Source organism: Hyperoodon ampullatus (genome assembly GCF_949752795.1).
Source record: "Hyperoodon ampullatus genome assembly, chromosome: 2".
NCBI classification, from domain to species: domain Eukaryota; kingdom Metazoa; phylum Chordata; class Mammalia; order Artiodactyla; family Ziphiidae; genus Hyperoodon; species Hyperoodon ampullatus.
The window spans coordinates 75288632-75307764 of record NC_136915.1 but is presented as its reverse complement, the minus strand read 5'-3'; the positions used below and the strand labels follow the sequence as shown (position 1 = coordinate 75307764).

General features: G+C 50.1%; 1 protein-coding gene and 1 pseudogene across 2 annotated transcripts; both read left to right on the top strand.

Annotated features, from left to right (window-relative positions):
• Window positions 1–7189: 7189 nt before the first annotated feature.
• On the top strand, window positions 7190–9939 carry LOC307064586 (dipeptidase 2-like; the record flags this gene model as incomplete). Its single annotated transcript, XM_079721222.1, has 6 exons — window positions 7190–7291; window positions 7417–7590; window positions 7970–8051; window positions 8720–8795; window positions 9446–9581; window positions 9682–9939. The coding sequence occupies 6 exons, from the start codon at window positions 7190–7192 to the stop codon at window positions 9937–9939; spliced, it is 828 nt and encodes a 275-aa protein (XP_079577348.1).
• Window positions 9940–17268: 7329 nt separating this feature from the next.
• On the top strand, window positions 17269–18913 carry LOC307064578 (putative ATP-dependent RNA helicase DDX28; annotated as a pseudogene). Its single transcript has one exon. The product of its transcript is annotated as a putative ATP-dependent RNA helicase DDX28 (transcript).
• Window positions 18914–19133: the final 220 nt, after the last annotated feature.

Here is a 19133-nt window from a genome sequence, read left to right as displayed (position 1 = left end):
TTCGGCAGCTCCAGACTTTTTCCCCAGACTCCCTCCGGGCTAGCCGTGGTGCACTAACCCCTTCAGGCTCTCTTCCTGCCGCCAGCCCCAGTCCTCTCCCTGCGCTCCGCTCCGACTGAAACCCGTTACCCGAGCCTCAGCTCCCAGCCCCGCCTGCCCCGGCGGCCGAGCAGACAAGCCTCTCGGGCTGGTGTGTGCCTGAGGGCACCGATCCTCTGTGCCGGAATCTCTCCGCTTTGCCCTCCACACCCCTGTTGCTGTGCTCTCCTCCGCTACTCCGAAGCTTTCCCCCTCCGCCACCTGCAGTCTCCGCCCGCGAAGGGGCTTCTAGTGTGTGGAAACCTTTCCTCCTTCACGGCTCCCTCCCACTGGTGCAGGTCCCGTCCCTATCCTTTTGTCTCTGTTTATTCTTTTTTCTTTTGCCCTACCCAGGTATGTGGGGAGTTTCTTGCCTTTTGGGGGGTCTGAGGTCTTCTGTCAGCATTCAGTAGGTGTTCTGTAGGAGTTGTTCCACGTGTAGATGAATTTCTGATGTATCTGTGGGGAGGAAGGTGATCTCCGCATCTTACTCTTCTGCCATCTTCCCAAGCATTCTCTTTTAAAAGGCCAATATCTCTGATAAAAAGGAAAATTACCCATCTGCAATGAGGAAGAGCATCTCCCAAAGACCAGATGATAACAACGTGCCTTCAGTTGCAATTCAGATCCTTCTTGTAAAAGGTGACCAAGTATTTACAAGGGCTGCAGTCTCACTGGGGCAGGACACATATACACAAACACACACACGCACACATACACACATGCACCAGAGACCTCTGCAGTATCCTCTCGGCTTCATCCTCGCCTCACTCTATAGCAAGATCTTTTTTGATCCATCTCCTAGAGTAATGGAATAAAAAACAAAAAATAAAAAATGGGACCAAATGAAACCGAAAAGCTTTTGCAAAGCAAAAGAAACTACAAACAAGATGAAAAGACAACCCTCAGAATGGAAGAAAATATTTGCAAATGAATCAACGGACAAAGGATTAATCTCCAATATATATAAACAGCTCATGCAGCTCAACAGTAAAAAAACAAACAACCCAATCCAAAAATGGCCTGATGACCTAAATAGACATTTGTCCCCAAAAGACATACAGATGGCCAAGAAGCACATGAAAAGCTGCTCAACATCACTAATTATTAGAGAAATATAAACCAAAACTACAAGGAGGTATCACCTCATACCAGTTAGAATGGGCATCATCAGAAAATCTACAAACAACAAATGCTGGAGATGGTGTGGAGAAAAGGGAACCCTCTTGCACTATTTGTGGGAATGTAAATTGATACAGTCACCTTGGAAAACAGTATGGAGGTTCCTTAGAAAACTTAAAATAGAATTACCATATGACCCTGCAATCCCACTACTGGGCATATACCCAGAGAAAACCATAATTCAAAAAGACACATTCACCACAATGTTCATTGCAGCACTATTTACAATAGCCAGGTCATGAAAGCAACCTAAATGCCCATACACAGACAAATGGATAAAGATGTGGTACATATATAAAATGGAATATTACTCAGCCATAAAAGGAATGAAATGGGGTCATTTGTAGAGACGTGGATGGACCTAGAGACTGTCATACAGAGTGAAGTAAGTCAGAAGGAGAAAAACAAATATCGTATAATAATGCATACATGTGGAACCTAGAAAAATGGTACAGATGAACTGGTTTGCAAGGCAGAAATAGAGACAAAAATGTAGAGAACAAATGTATGGACACCAAGGGGGGAAAGTGGTGGGGTGGTGGTGGTGGGATGAATTGGGAGACTGAGATTGACATATACACACTTATATGTATAAAATAGATAACCAATAAGAACCTGCTGTATAAAAAAATAAATAAAATTTAAAAATTAAAAAAATAAATAATATTTTAAAAAACAGAAAAAAGTTATTTCCTTCACATAGATGTATTTATATGAATGGATTATTTCCATGCTTATATCTATAAATATAAAAAGAGGAATAAAACCTACCTTGAACCAAAAAAAGAAAAAACAAACAAACAAAAAAACAGAACCTAAATAGAAATTTAGGTTTATACAGAGGAAAACCCTACCAGGGCACTTGCTCCAGTGGTAAACAATTCTGAAGTTGGTCAGAGGTGGGGAATCGTCTCTCATGCAGCCAGCAGCCCCACTGCAAGAAGCGTCCTCATTGCAAAGCTGGGGGACCGTGCCGAGGCGTCTGTGAGTAAACGTGAGGTGAGCCCCAGGCCAGCTGCTGCTGAACTGTTCCCACCCTTCCCAGGTAAAACACCTGAATGTGTGCAAAGACTTGAAAGCCTAGAGGAAGGGCCGTGGAGCCACACCAGCGACTGCACGCAGGCCGACTTGGTGCCTGCAGGCCAGCCAGGATGGTCCTGGCCCCAGACGCTCTTCTGGAAGCTTTCCATTTCCCTGCCTGAGATACCCCTCCTGTCCCGGCCCCCACTGCTTTTTTCCTTCCTCACCGCTGCCCGGGGAGGAATTCCAGCAGCAGGTGCGGGTGACACATCCTCTTCTTTAGCAGGTGGCAGCCTGGCAACTCCTGCGGAAAGTCCAGCAGAGCCCCACTCACATCGGGCCACCCACAAAACCGTGGGCCCTCACTCCCTCCCACCAGCCCAGCCCTGAGAATGCTGACAGGGCAGAGGATATGGCGTCAGGCACAGCTGCAGGGGCTCTTGCTGCCTGGAGGGATGTTTATACTGACCTTAACCCAGGCACACCTGGGGAGGGCTGGCTGCCCGGGTCAGGCTGCCCAGGTCAGCCAATCCTCTCCCCTCAGGGGCTCACAGTTGCAGAAAATGGGCCTTGCTGCACCAGCGAGGTCCAAAGAACAGGTATAGAGTCCTGAGGGTCAGGATAGACAAGGGGCTGCAGCTCCGGCTTGTTTTCTAATAATTTTATCTGGCCCATGAGTGGGAGACAACTTCACGAAGACCCTCTCCTAATGAGAGGAACCCAGGAGTCAGGGAGAGGAGGGGTGGTGGGTGGAGACAGAGGCCTGGTGCCCCGGCTGCAGTGGAAGCCTCTGGAAGATCAGGCGGAGGGAGGCCGCACAGAGTGAAGCCCAGGGTCACAGACCTGTCAGAGGTGCTGTTTGTTAGTTCAAGTCCTGCTCTGAGGTGCTCTGGGTCAGCTCTGACCGACAGGTGGGCTGGGGGTGCTCTGCAGTGACGGCTATGTGCACGGTTCCTGTGTGCCCAGCCCTGCCGGGGTAACTGCCCAGGGGGGCTCCGTATCCAGGGAGGGGCCTGACCATGAAAGCCGCGTGGGCTGCTGGGTACCTGCCCAGGTGAGCTCCATATCCTGGGAGCGGCTTGACCACGAGGGCCCAGTGGGCTGCTGGGTACCTGCCCAGGGGGGGCTCCGTATCCTGCGAGGGCCCTGACCACGAGAGCCCCGTGGGCTGCTGGGGACCTGGTAAAGGACTTCAGGACAGTCAATGAATCCACTGAGGATATACATCCAGTAGTTCCTAATTCCTACACCCTGCTGGTCATTCTACCATCCACCAGGACATGGTATTCTGTATTAGACTTCAATGATGACTTCTTCTGTATTCCATTAGTCACAGAGTCACAAGAAATTTTGGCTTGTGAGTGGCAGGACTCAACATACAAAAAAAAAAAAAAATACTGCTGGGGCATCCTGCCCCAGGGGTTCAAAAATCCCCACACCTTAGGGGAAACGTTAGCTAAAGACCTGAAAGTTCTACCTCTGGAGAAGGGAACCCTCCTTCAATATGCAGAGGACATTCTGATCGTCAGCCCTACTAAGGAGGCCTCTCAACTACCTACCCAATAAAGGATAGAAGGTGTCTAACAAAAAGGCTCAAATATCCCAGACTAAGGTGACCTGTCTGGGGTTTATTCTCACAGAAGGTCGGAGAAGCCCATCCCAGGAAAGGGAAGAAGCCATTTGCAGCCTTACCCCTTCTAAAACTAGAAGACAGCTTAGGGGTTCCTGGGGAGGCCGGGGTTTGCTGCATCTGGATCCCTAACTACAGTCTAATAGCTGGGCCTCTATATGAAACACTGACAGGAAAAGATGATAATCCTTTTGAATAGAATCCAGAAGTGGCCTTTCAAGAATGGAAAGAGCAGTCACTTCAGACCCTTGCCCTGGAACTCCCTAATTTATCTAAACCCTTTGACCTTTACATTCCCGGTCGAAGGTGAATTGCCCTTTTAGTATTAGTGCAAAAACTGGGACCACTTGAAATGGAACAACACAAGAATGCCCTCCAGGTAGGAGAAACTACGGTCACAAAGGGCTTGGCCAGCCGCCCAATCCGGCCAGGATACTGGGAGTATCTAAAAACCTGGAAATCAGCAGCCCGCAAGGCCAGCTCCCTCCTAAGGGAAAAGGACCCCACGTGGTGATCCTAACCACCCACCATGCCCTGAAGTTGCAGGGATCGCTCCGTAGGCACACAGACCTTGAGAGAGGAGGGTCTCCAACTCCAACCTCCAGAGAGACAACCAGGGGCAACGGGCCCCCATGACGACTCGTGTGACCATGACTTGACCTGGAGCTTCTCTCAGAAAACAACAAGAGTGTGCCCCAAAAGAGCAGACTACTGCTTGCAGGACTTACTGCACCCAGAGGGGAGCTAATAAGCTTGGCGGGGGAACCGTATATCACGCTGTCACCATAGAAAAGCCTACGAACACCGCGGTGACGGTGGCCAATGAGACCGGCTGGACTCCTGGCTACTTCAAAAGGCCGTTGACTCAGTGGCCGTCATGGTCATGGATCACCACCGGCCCTGGACTGTCTGGGAGTTGAGCAGGCAGGGCTTGGACACCTGGTGCTGTTTGTAAGTTAATTCAGTGACCTAAATGAAGAAAGCGCAGCCTACTTGTCAGAGAACCTAGGCTGGCAGAAACCGTCAGCCTAAGGTGGCCAAACAACTGTGGGGCGGGGTAAAACCGCCCCCCACCCAGTGTTTCTGCGCATCTCTTTCCTGGACCTTTAAAGGTCATTAGAATCTATAATACTTCTAATGCTGGTGCTCAGGCGGACAAGCAGTGAGGGAGGAGGGCTGGGGACAATCAACCTCACCTGGAGGCTGCCGGGGAGAAGTTCTAACCCTCCCCACCCCCGAGTATGAGGACTCCCCACTCAGCACGAAGCACTTACAGAAGAGGGGTCTGCACCCTCAGCCCCCCAAGAATGAGGGACGGGACAAAAGGCAGAGGAGGGGTTTGTCACCGGCAAAGCCCATTAAAAATTCCTGGGAGATAAAAATAGAATCTGGGCAATAAAATAAAGTCTAACCTTTCTTTCCTTTGTGCTTTGTCTAATTTCGCTTGCTCCTAGGTTTCCACATGCAGAGGTCCCACACCCGGCACTTCAGACCCAATTTCCTGGTGCAAAATGGCTGGGTCGACACCTCAGCTAGCAGGCCCCCTGCAGACTCTGCGACATAGAGTCTGAGCTCCAGCCAACCCGGCCCTCGAGAGCTCCGCCCCCTCCCTCCCGCTGACGCTGACGGGATCCCTACACAGCAGCCCCGCCCACAGCCCACGGAGGAGCGCCCGCTCTCACCTCTCCATTCTCTGATCAAAATATAAAGTGTTCCTTTGCTTCTGAACCAAACTCAGTCGCGTTCTTTTGACTCCAATGACACTGGGCAGGGGGACTCTTGTTGGGGCCCACTGGAGAGGATCAGTAACAGAAATTGAGAACATTGTAACTTCAATGAACAGACGTGTGAGCCAAACTGTAATTAACATACAACAGTGTATAAGGCTCGTGTAAAATAAGACGTTTCTAACACTTCCATTTGATATTTCCATCACTTTATTATAAGCAAGTTCAGTAGAGGGGTTTGCCTTATTTGTCAGGTCAATATTAGAGAAATGACGTGATTTCTTTCCAAGGATGTACATCTAATAATCTTGGCTGAAGCTTCAATCTTGTTTTGAATGCTTTTCAATTGAAAATGATACCTCTCCTTCAGCTCCCCCATTTCTGAGAAGTATAAAACCTTATAACGTATTATTACCAAAGGGGAAACGCAGGAGGAGGGATAAATTAAGAGTTTGGGATTAACATATACACACTGCTATGTATAAAATAGATCAATGAGGAATTTCTGTATAACACAGGGAACAACATTCAATATTCTGTAATAACCTTTAAGGGGAAATAATCTGAAAAAGAATACATATCTATATCTACATCATGTATCAACGACAGATAAAATGTAACCTAAGGGAGGCCGATGGTGAGCGCTTCTGACCCTGAAGATTTCAATCATCTAAAGCTCGGACTCTGACTACTGCCCAAGGCCCTTAAAGAACATACATGTACCTGTAGCTTAAAAATTTCCCAGTTTGGAGTTCGGGGAGACACTGATTTGGAAAAATCCCTGGTGTCCTCCTTACATGAAAGGGACTCTACCTACAGCTAAAACATGCCTGACACCCAGAGGATGGTACACCGTTTGACTGGGAAGGGTTTGGAAAAAGCACCTCATTTCCTCATCTCCTGGTAGTCGGGTTCACCCCTCCAGCCTCTTTTCTAACAAGCTCCCCACTTGCAGAATCAGCAGCTTTAACCTCCTGTTTCGCACAGTTAGCAATTTGTCCGGAGGATGAACAGGAAGAGGGGGAACCAATGAGAGACCAACCCTAGGTGTTTGGACAGGCACTTGTCACTCTAATTTCCAAGCAGGAAGAAGAACTAACCAAAGTCTCAGCCTGCACCTCAGAACAAGAATAGGGCCTGAAGCAATCCTGGGGTTTTGTGGCCAGTGCCCAAAAAAGCGACTTAAAAAATGGAGCTCAGTGGCACTGCAATTGACAAACCTGCACTGTTATAAATGATAACAATCTTCCAAATATATATTGAGGTAAGGAAATGAAAAGGATTTGAAAGCAAGGCAGAATTGCAGGAAACAGTTTTCAGCAGGTCGACTGGAGTCACCTTTAAAGCATGTGAAAAGCAGCAGAACTTTGACAATGATGCAGTTGGCCAAAAAGGGCGTATGTGTTTTTTCCTGAATATATTAAAGACTGATTCCCCAGAAGGACCCTCTTACTGCCACGCAGAGCCTAGTTTGGGTCGCTCCTCTTGCACCAGGGAGTTGCACGTGCAGACGGTTTGACAGAACCTCTTTCTAGGCTCTTGTAGCCAAGTCATGGCCACCAGTCAGACTGCCTCCTGGCCATCCTGCAGGGCACAGATCTCAGCAAAGGGTATCCACCCCTTCTACAGCAATGTCAGTCGGCTCACTGGCTTGGTGAGGTAAGTACCCGGGTTCCATACCCTGCCCCACATGAATGTACAGCACCGCCTGTCCCCTACAGATAAATGCACACAAGATAAATGCAGCCCTGATGCCCTCTCCCCATGCTGTCCCTGCAGAAGGTGGTGGCAGAAATGAACCGCTTGGGCATGATGGTGGACTTGTCCCATGTCTCAGATGCTGTGGCACGGCGAGCCCTAGAAGTGTCACAGGCACCTGTCATCTGCCACTCAGCTGCCCGGAGGATGTGCAAGAACACTCGGAATGTTCCTGATGATATCCTGCAGCTTCTGGTGAGAGACTGCCCTGGCCCTCATACCTAAAGCAAGAGGTTCAAACCAGGAGCCCTTGAACCTGAGTCTCTTCTCCCTCAATTTCCTCAAATCCCAGGTTAAATATCTTCTGCCCCCAAAACCCACGGCGCACAGCCCCTGAACTCTTGAGCCCTAGGTGGGGGTCTAGGTGGTAAGATACTCCTCCAAACCCGGAAACCCAGGGCCAAGACACCACCCAGACCAGGGCTGCGGCTCCTCCGTTCACACAAACCCAGAGAGGAGACGACTCTGACCTCAAAGCCAGGGCTGAACACCTTCCTCACAGGGGCCGAGAGAGTGAACAGGCAGGTGGCTGTGCTGGGAGCCAAGCTGATTGTCCACCGGTCCACCCCTGCAGAAGAACTGTGGCATCATGATGGTGTCCTTGTCCGTGCGGGTGCTGCAGTGCAACACGATAGCCAATGTGTCTACTGTGGCAGGTGAGCCTCAACCTGGGGTCTCTGAAAACTCTGATTTGGAGCTGAAGCTGGGTCCAAATTTGGGGAGGACTTCAGAAGAGCCACAGTGGTTTGACCCACCTGTTGGCAATAGGTACAGCTCCCAAAAACCCAATAATGGACGGTACACAGCACCTTGGTGCCACGTGGAACTGGAGCCACGGAATCAAAACTGCGATACTGATGGGTATCAGGGAGGCTGTCAGACACAGAGCCCAGGTACTGCCCATCTGTGCCTCTGCAGGGACTCCTAAAGTGCCCTTCCCCTACCTCTGGCCAAGGGACTGGTCAGATCCTTAGGTCTCTGGGGTCTTCATCAGTTGTACTCTTGTTCCTCTCTCAACCTCCACACCCGGGGAAAGGAGCCCCCACAGGTTCTCAAGGAGACTGGGAGGCAGGGTGAATCTTGGGTGGGAAATGGCCCAAACAGGGGGCTCCAGGGTCCACTCCAAATCTGAAGTCCAGTCTAGAGCCTGCTGGGATCACTTCAGATCAAACCTCAGAGCCCTCTAGTTGGTAATCTTGGTGCCAGGCCATGAAGGAACTGGCCTGTTTGGCCTACAGGCTGCCAAAAGGGGAATCAACATATGGCAGTCATCACCCCCACCCCTGCCCTGGAAGCCCCACACTGCTGACTTTCCATTCTTCAGATCAGTTCGACCACATCAGGGCAGTCATTGGATGCAAGTTCATCGGGATTGGTGGAGATTATGATGGGGCTGGCCGGTGGGTGCTTCCCCGTGGCTTGTCTCGGGCTGGCTGGGCAGCAGTGGGGCTTTCACAGCCACCGTGCCCACCACACTGTGGTCCTCGTGGCCTTGACCATAGCCTCAGGTGTGCTGGCCCAACTGGTATCTCCCTTCTCCCAGGGTCTGCTTCCTGGGCTCTCCTGTCTGTTTCGCCCTACTCTAGGTCATCATGTTTGTCTAAAACACCACACAGAGCTCATCTGCCCAGCATCTGCACCCATCCAGTGCCAGCAGACCCACGGCCTCTGAGCAGACTCTTAGCAAGGTCTGGGCTGTGCTGACCATCTTCTCTGCCTGCAGTTGGGTCTGTGCATGCAGGGGTGTCAACCCAGTTCTTAAAAAGCTTTTCTTCTCTTTATAAAATGGAGGCAAAAATTGCATTCATTGAAAGGCATAGATCTTAACAGTACAACCCAATGACTTTTTATGAATAGTCGAGGCGCTTTTGGGGTCTTCCTCTGAAGGATGAAGAGCAGGAGTGAATCATTTACTCTCTCCAAGTCTACATTTTCCATATCTGACCAGGGCTGGGGTTCAGTGGACCCTGGACACATAGGGCTTTGGTTCTGACTCAGGACCAGGGAACAGGTCTGAGGCCCAAAAGTTGGCTGGCTGGCGGCCACACAGGTTCCCACAGGGGCTGGAGGATGTGTCCATATACCCGGTACTGATAGAGGAGTTGCTGGGGCGTGGCTGGAGTCAGGAAGAGCTCTGGGGTGTGCTTCGAGGAAACATGTGGCAGGTCTTCAGACAGGTGGAACAGGTATGCTGGGCTGGGCAAAAGAGTAGCTCTGAGCAGGTGGTCTGAGCAGGTGTATGCGGAGGTGCTGTGAGAGGTGCTGCCCTCTGACCGTCGCCTCCAGGTACGGGAGGAGAACGAGGGACAGAGTCCCTTGGAGGATGAGTTCCCAGATGAGCAGCTGGGCAGCTCTTGCCGCTCTGTCCTCCCACGTCTGCATCAGAGAGAGGATCTGGCTCCAGATCAGAAACTAACCAGAGCTGCGGTTCGTGGGAATCCCATTTTGTCACCTAAGTGGTCATTCTCAAAATCTTGCCCCCACATGGGCCCAGGCCTCACAGTTATTGCTGTCTTCCCAGTCCTCATTGTTTGGCTCTGGTGATCCAGTTAATCCTGCCAGATGTCACTTTGGCAGCCACAGATAGCCCACAAAGTTTCCTTGCATGCGAGCATAAACATTTCCTGAAAATAAATGTTTTAGAAATGGAATCAGCACAAGTGTCCTTCTCCGTGGTGGGGTCTGTGGTGCAGGCTCCCAATACTGTGGTTTGGTGGGGGACCCTGCAGTTTAGACACCAGATACTTAAGGAAGACCTGTTGACAGTGGCCTGAGGAAATCCAGGTGGCTTGGCTCAGCACTGGAAGAAGACAGTGGGTGGCTCTGGCTGCGGGAGGGTGGACCTTACTCAGTTCCCTCTGTATAGCTCACCTCAATCCACATCCTGACCCACTGAGTACCACCTGGGGATCTTTCAGGGAATTCTGGTTCAGATGCCCAAGAACAGAACATGCCTAGATCACAAATGATCTTTGTACCTATTTGGACAGAGCCCAGAATCTCAGGCTACTTAATGGGCCATGGAACTCCAATGGCTAGACTGCTCTGGATGTGGGCACACCTCCTCCCCTGTTCTTCAGGGACTTCCTCTCTAATCGGTTCAGGCTACTTAGACAACCACCCCATCTTCCCCCAGTTCATTAATGATAATAGCAACTGCACTAATTATAGCCAAATGTGAGTTAATACATTAGTTAATAAAGAGAGGTAGGGCTTCCCTGGAGGCACAGTGGTTAAGAATCCACCTGCCAATGCTGGGGACACGGGTTTGAGCCCTGCTCTGGGAAGATCCAACATGCCGCGGAGCAACTAAGCCCATGCACCACAACTACTGAGCCTGTGCTCTACAGCCCGTGCGCCACAACTACTGAGCCCACGTGACGCAACTACTGAGCCCACGTGCCGCAACTACTGAAGCCCGTGCGCCTAGAGCCGGTGCTCTGCAACAAGAGAAGCCATCACAATGAGAAGTCTGCACACCGCAATGAAGAGGAGCCCCCGCTCACTGCAACTAGAGAAAGCCCACGTGCAGCAACAAAGGCCCAACACAGCCAAAAATAAACAAATAAATAAATAAATAAAATGAAAAAAGATACAATACAGTATTGTCAACCATAGTTGCCATGCTGTACATTACATCCCAGAATGTATTTGTCTTGTAACAGGAAGTTTGTATCCTCTGACCACCTTCACCCATTTCCCCCCCACCTCATCCCCATAGATTAAAATTTTAAATAGAGAAGCCCAGATAAGCTTCAATGAGAAGACGACACCTGAGCAGAGATTTGAGTTAGCCAAGTTGGTGTCTAGTGGAAGAGTGCACAGGAGAGGAAAGGGCCAGTGCAAAGACCCTGGGGCAGGAGCTTGTGTGGTGTGTTAGAAGAACAGGAAGGAGCCCACTGTCGTTGCAGCACAGAAAGGAGAAGAGAGTAATGGAAGTCAGATACATGATGGATGGAGAGCGGTAAGCAGATAGGACACAGTGGTCAGACCCCGAATGGCCTTGTAGGACGCTCTGCGGGCTTTGTTAGCTCTTCACGATAGGAGCCAGTGAAGGGTTTTTAGGAGAGGAGTGGCATGACTGATCACATTCCCCATGCTCACGGTGACTGCTGTATGAAAAACAGACTCTGGGGGCCACGGTAGACACAGGCAGATCAGTTAGACGGCTCTTCAGTCACCGATGTCAGAGACGATGGTGGCTCAGGACGGAGAGATAGTAGGGGAGGTGGTGAGAAGTGATCACATTCTAAAAATATTTTGAAGGTAGAGCAACAGGAGTAAAACGAAGAAAATCAAAAGCCCATGTCCCAGAGATAACTGTTAATTTATTTATTCTAAGCAAATACGGTCCCTCTAAAAACCACAAAGCTTGCCAAGGATGCTCTTCTCAGAGGTACTAACTTTTTACTCCTCAGCCTACTCCGGCCTGGTCTCCCCCTCTGCCACTCTCCCAAAACTGCTCTGATTAAAGTCACCAATTACCTCGAAGTTGCTCAATCTACGAGACACTGACCTGTCCTCAATCTTGTTCTGCTAGCAGCACATGGCATAGTTGAGTCTCCCCTCTTCCTTGATCTCTCTCCTCCCTGGGTTCGTCGACTGCACACTCTCCCAATTTTTCTCTCTACCCCTGCTTTTCAGTCTCTTTTGCGGTTTTCACATCCTCCCCTCACGTGCTGAGGTTGCTCCTTAGTCATGGGCCCTCTTCCCTTCAAATTTCACACATCCTCACTCACAAATTTATTCACTCCCATGGTGTAAAATATTGGCCATGATCATCTCCAAAGGCATCCCAACCTCACACCAACTGCTCAAAACACATCCCCACTCGGATGTCGTAAGGGCATCTCCTACTCAACATGTAGAAAACAAAGCCTTGATCTTCCCTCCTAAGCCTTGTCCTCTGTCTCCAATTATTTATTCATCAGACACTTACTGAGCCCCTAAGATATGCCAAGCACTGGTAGGCACTAGAGATAAAATGATGAGGCAGGAGGGAAAAGTTCAATAGAACAAATGGTTATAGAAAAGGAACTTACACATATGTGTGAAATTAAAACTGTGTATGGTGCTATGAAGGAGCAATTACGTAAGGCTGTGGGAGTCTAGGTCAGCAGGGAAGAGACTGATGGGGGTTGAGGAGGGCCTCCCTTAAGAAATAATCTCTGGGGACTTCCCTGGTGGCGCAGCGGTTCAGAATCCGCCTGCCAGCACTATTTACAATAGCCAGGATATGGAAGCAACCTAAGTGTCCATTGACAGACGAATAGATAAAGAAGATGTGGCACATATATACAATGGAATATTACTCAGCCATAAAGAGAAACGAAACTGAGTTACTTGTAGTGAGGTGGATAGACCTAGAGTGTCATACAGAGTGAAGTAAGTCAGAAAGAGAAAAACAAATACCGTACGCTAACACATATATATGGAATCTAAAAAAATAAAATGGTTCTGATGAACCTAGGGGCAGGACAGGAATAAAGCCGCAGACGTAGAGAATGGACTTGAGGACACGGGGAGGGGGAAGGGTAAGGTGCGACGAAGTAAGAGAGTAGCATTGACATATATACAATAGCAAATGTAAAATAGCTAGCTAGTGGGAAGCAGCTGCGTAGCACAGGGAGATCAGTTCAGTGCCTTGCGACCACCTAGAGGGGTGGGATCAGGAGGGTGGGAGGGAGACGCAAGAGGGAGGGGATATGGGGATATACGTATGCATATAGCTGATTCACTTTGTTATACAGCAGAAACTAACACACCATTGTAAAGCTATTATACTCCAATAAAGATGTTTAAAAAAAGAACAAAAACAAAACAAGAATCCGCCTGCCAATGCAGGGGACACCGGTTTGCTCCCTGGTCAGGGAAGATCTCACATGCCTCGGAGCAACTAAGCCTGCGAGCCACCACTACTGAGCCCATGTGCCACAACTTCTGAAGTCTGTGCGCATAGAGCCCGTGCTCCGCAACAAGAGAAGCCACTGCAGTGAGAAGCCCATGCACCACAACGAAGAGTAGCCCCTGCTCGCCGCAACGACAGAAAGCCCACACGCGGCAACGAAGACCCAACGCAACCAACAATTAATGAATGAATGAATTCAAACTTATATTAAAGAAACAAAGAAGAAATCTCTGCTGGGAATTCCCTGGTGCTCCAGGGGTTAGGACCCTGTGCCTCCAGTTCAGGTCTGGGTTCATTCCTGGTTGGGGAACTAAGATCCTGCAAGCTGGCATCGCAGCCCAAATAAAAATGAAATAAAATAAAATATATTAAAATAAAAAAAGAAAGAATCTCTGATTCAAGGTCTAAAGGGTGAGAAGGTGTTTATCAGGCCAATATGTGGGGAGAAAATTTTTCCCATTTCAGTAAGTAGCACCTCCATTTACCCAATTACACATCCTTAACCCACATTCCCCACATCCAATTCATCACTTACTCCTATTTGCCTCCAAGCCATCACTAACCTTCCAAATATGACTCTAACCTGCCTGCTTTACTCCATTTCCAAGGCCACCAATGTGCACAAAGCCAGTCTCCTAATGAGTCTCCCCAAATCTTCTCCTGCCCCCTCCTATCCATTCTCTTACAATAGCCAGTATGGTGTCTGAAAAAGCCATCTCTGCTAACACCACTTCTCTGTTTATACCCTGAAATGGCTTCCCACCAAGTTTAGGATAAATCCCAAAGAGATGATGGACTGGAGGTTGAAAGACAAGAAGGAGGTAGGGTGTTAGGTTAGAAAGAGGGATAAAGGGTCTAGGTAAACAGCGAAAAGGGCTGAAAAGAAAATGATCAGCACTTGTACAACAGTCCTGATGCAGGCAGGAAAATGCAGGAATAGCGAAGGAATACCAATAGCCACTTTTTATTTCTGCAATGCCTTTGCAATTCCCAAAGTGCTTCATTTATAACTGTGATTCTCAAACCTAGCTGTACATTAGAATCATCTGGAGAGATTTTAAAAACTACCAATGGCCAGGCCTCACCCCAAGCCAATTAAATCAGAATATACAGTTCACTAGGGCAGGAATTTTGTCTGTTTCATTCACTGTCCATATGAAAAGTACCTGGCACATACATGGTGCTCAGAAAATATTTACTGAATGAATAAATGAAGGAAGAAATGTACCACTATCACCTGAGATCCAAGGAAGAATTCTTTTCAAAATTTAGGGAGTAACCAGGCAACGTCAGTTACCATGGCAGCCCTGGGAAAAACATTAGCAAGTGACACTAACACTCCCAGGAACCTACACTTGTTTCCACGATAAGTAAACGTTTCTCATTTCTAAAGTACTGTACTGTGAAATATGCATCTCAGTCACAACTAGAGGTTACTCAATGTCTGCTGTGAGCGGGAGGAAAAGAGAAGGGCCTTACACAGTATCTAAAGCAATGACAAGAAGAAACTAGGGGCCATGGGCAGAGACAGACAGGCTCACACAGGTTCTAATCCCTATGACATTCTGAGGTGATCACATTGTAAGGGCTCGAGCATGAGAAAGCAGCCACTAACCAGCTACCCTGTCTCAAATATTTGGAGAAAGTCAATGCAAATACATACCTATGTATTATTCTTTTCTGATCATTCTTTCAGTGTATCCCGTCTGGCTTTGTGCAAAGTGATTCTTTGTTTTGTACCTGAAAAATGAGTGGCACATGTAAATGGATGAAACATGTCAGAGCAGACATCCAAGGAGCTCTTCAGCTAACGAACGAGGAGCTCCGAGTTCTGGGAAAGAATTGTAAAAGTAGTGTAGAATCACAATATCTTAGAGCATCCTTTATATCAACTCCCCTCTATCATATCACCAATCAGTGGTCATCAGCCTATACATGAACTTTTCAGTGACAGAAAACCCAGCACTCTCTAGACAGATCTAGGCATTTCTAGTTGCTACAGTAGTCTATATCAAATTCAGAATCTGACTCCCTGTCACGCATCAGTCCCAGTCTGCCTTCTGCAATTGTACACCCCATGGCACACCTCATCTCTTTTCCATCTGGCACATTTCCCAAACACATGAGGACAATTTTGTTCTTCCTAAAGTTCTCTTCTCCCATGTCACCCTCCTAAATCACTCCTTCCTGTGTTTATGACTTTGAGGAGCCCCCGAGGTTTTCTCATCCCAAGGCCATGACAAGCAATGGCATCAGTGCACCTGCTACAGATTCTGGGAAGGGGCAGGCCCACAAAAGAGTCTGGCAAATGTGACTGACTACCTGAAGTGAGAGTACATGTGCCAACCTCAGCCTCTCTTCAGTCCTCAGCCTCTATCCAAGGTTTCTCCATAGTACATTATTGACATTTTGGGCCAGATAATTCTTTTGGGGTGGTGGGGAGGGCTGTCCTATGCCTTGTACGATATGCAGTAGCATCCTGGCCTCTACCCACCAGATGCCTGCAGCAGCCCCCCAACCCCGGATGTGACAAAGAAAAATGTCTCCAGCCATTGTCAAACATCCTGGAGGAAGGGTGAGGGCAAAATCACCCTCACTCAAGTGCCACTGCTCTATCCAATGACTGTTCACTCATGAGTACTCAAAACTCTCTCCTCTGCTGGCTTAACAAGTAACTCTCCAGAAAGTCTATCGTGTATCAAAATGCTATTTGAAATTTAATAGTATTTATCTCTATAACAGTATCTGATGAAAGTAAAACTCTTTCTCCAGATGTTGAGAACCTCCGAGGTGGTTAATCCACGTTTACCTTATCTCCTACCCCAAGCACTGGAAATTACAGAAATGATCGGTCACCCATTTTCGGGATCCGTTCAAGAAGTACCAGTAGTGTAAGGCTTTTTGGCAACCTGAACAACTGAATTCAAGTAAAATATTCTGCCTGACCATGGCTTTGTGAGACAAGCCACAAACCTGTAGCAGGACCCTCCTCTCTGCTATTTACGGGATTGAGGTATCTGACTGGAAAGCCGGTGGAGGTGAACTACCCAAGAAAGCAGTGGGTTCAGGATGAGAAGTTGGAAAGGGTGACAAGGGAGGGGAGAATGAACCTCAGCTGAAAAGAAAGGGGAAAAGTACCAAGAGATGAGTTCTCTTGACTGAAGAGAAGATACGCTGAAGGCCACAAGCTTGCCCTCAGGACCGTCAGCTCTCTGGGGAGCTCTAAGGGAAGGGTGAGCCTGGACCTACGACTCCGGACTCCTGGTCTCAGCCCCCAGGCCTGACCATTCACTCAGACTCTCAATAAATACTTGTATTAAAAGAACTTAGGGCTTCCCTGGTGGCGCAGTGGTTGGGAGTCCGCCTGCCGATGCGGGGGATGTGGGTTCGTGCCCCGGTCCGGGAGGGTCCAACGAGCCGCGGAGCAGCTGGGCCCGTGGGCCGTGGGCGCTGGGCCTGCGCATCCAGAGCCTGTGCCCCGCAGCGAGAGAGGCCACAAGGGTGAGAAGCCCACGTACCGCACTCCCCCTAAAAAAAAGACCCTACACGGGGACCACATCTGGGAAAACATCGCCACACCCTCATAAGTTACAGGGGGAGACCCGAACTGGCCAAGCCATGACAGGAGCTGTGAGGGCGACAAAAGAGCATTGCAGGGATCGGACATCAGATCGCCAGAAGCCCTCCGCCCTCCTGGTTCGTAATGCCAGGGCCCCATCGCCGCGTATCGCCGGACCCCGGTCCTGCCTCCATAGCGCACCCTTCCCCAAGGTTGGCCGGGGTCTGGAGCCACCATCCCCTGTTAGGACCTACAGATCTCACCGCTGCTGAGCTCTACAGATCCCGCTCCTTCCACACAGTTCGCCAATTCCGCGGGCCTTACTGAGCCGCGCCAGCCACCGTCCGCGAGGCCTTGGCGCGCCCGTGACGTCACTGTCGTGCGCCTCTCCCACAGCAAGGGGAGTATGGCTCTGGCACGGCGGCTGCAGCTGTTGTCACTCGCGGCTCGGTTGCTTCTGGTGCCTCGCCGGGACCTGACGGTCCGCGGCCCTAACGAGACCCTGCCCGTGGTGCGCATCCCGCGGGCTCTACAGCAGCGGCAGGAAGAGCGGCAGAGCGGGCAGCAGAGCCCCACGCGGCCGCTGCTGGCACGACCTGGGCCTCTGCTGATGTCAGCGCAGTGACCGGAGTTGAACCAGCCGGCACGCCTCACGCTGGGCCCTTGGGAGCCTGCGCCACTCGCTTCGCGCGGCTGGAGGAATCGGCATGCTCACGGGGACCATTTCTCCATCGAGCGCGTGCAACATGAGGCTCCAGTGCTGCGGAACCTCTCGCCCAAGGGCAGCTGCACCGAACTGGCTCCTGAGCTCTGCGTTCTGAGTGCACTACAAGAGGCTGCTCCCGAAGTTGTTCGGCCCACAACCGTGCAGTCGAATAACATTCCCCCATTCCTTCGCGGACGCCACATCCCCTACGCCGCAGAAACCGGCAGTGGCAAAGCTCTCAGCTACATGCTACCTCTCCTTCAACGGCTCTTGGGCCAACCAAGCCTGGACCCCTGTCATATCCCTGCTCCTCGAGGCCTGGTTCTTGTGCCTTATCGAGAATTAGCCGAACAGGTGCAGGCCGTGGCCCAGCCCTTGGGCAGCTCCTTGGACCTCCAGGTGAGGGAGTTAGGGGGAGGCCATGACATGAGGAGGATCAGGCTGCAACTGTCCAAACAACCTCCAGCAGATATTCTAGTGGCCACTCCGGGGGCTCTGTGGAAGGCCCTGAAAACTCAACTGATCAGCCTGGAGCAGCTCTCCTTGGTGTTCGATGAGGCAGACACGCTGTTGGATGAAAGCTTCCTGGAACTGGTGGATTACATCTTGGAGGGGAGCCATATAGCAGAAGGCCCAGCTGACTTAAAAGACCCCTTCAATCCCAAAGCTCAGTTAGTGCTGGTGGGAGCCACATTTCCTGAAGGTGTAGGCCAGCTGCTGAGTAAAGTTGCCAGCTTAGACTCTCTAACCACGGTTACCAGTGACAAGCTCCACTGCATCATGCCTCATGTCAGACAGACATTCATGAGGCCGAAGGGAACAGAGAAGGTGACTGGGTTGGTGCAGATCCTCAGGCAGCATGACAGAGCATATAGGACTGGCCCCGCAGGAACTGTTCTGGTGTTCTGTAATTGCTCCAGCACCGTGAACTGGCTGGGGTATATATTCTGGATGACCACAAAATCCAACACTTAAGACTGCAGGAACAGATGCCAGCCTCAACGAGAGCAGGCATCTTCCAGTCCTTCCAGAAGGGCTCCCGAAACATTCTTCTCTGCACAGACATCGCCTCTCAGGGCCTGGACAGCACCCAGGTGGAGCTAGTCATCAATTATGATTTCCCTCTCACCCTGCAAGACTACATCCACAGAGCAGGGCAGGGAGGGTGGGCCGGGTGGGGAGCGAGGTGCCAGGCACCGTCGTCAGCTTTGTGACCCATCCCTGGGACGTGAGCCTGGCTCAAAAGATTGAACTGGCAGCTCGCCGGAGAAGCCTTCCAGGACTGGGGTCCTCAGTGAGAGAGCCTTTGCACCAGCAAACCTTATTGCAGCAGGCTTATATATGATGCCATAACAGGGACCTTTCCCTCTGTGCTGGATGGGTGAGCACACTTGTCAGTAGGGTGCTCTGGGCTGCCTAGTCACCTTCTGAAGACCCAGGCTGCTGTCTGGCTTCAAAAGGTAAGCTGCTGGCCAACACTGGAGGGTGAACTACTGAGCATGGCTCTCTGTAGTCTTTCATGTGAAGAATAATGTCGATCCTGGCTCTCTATTATGTCATGGTTT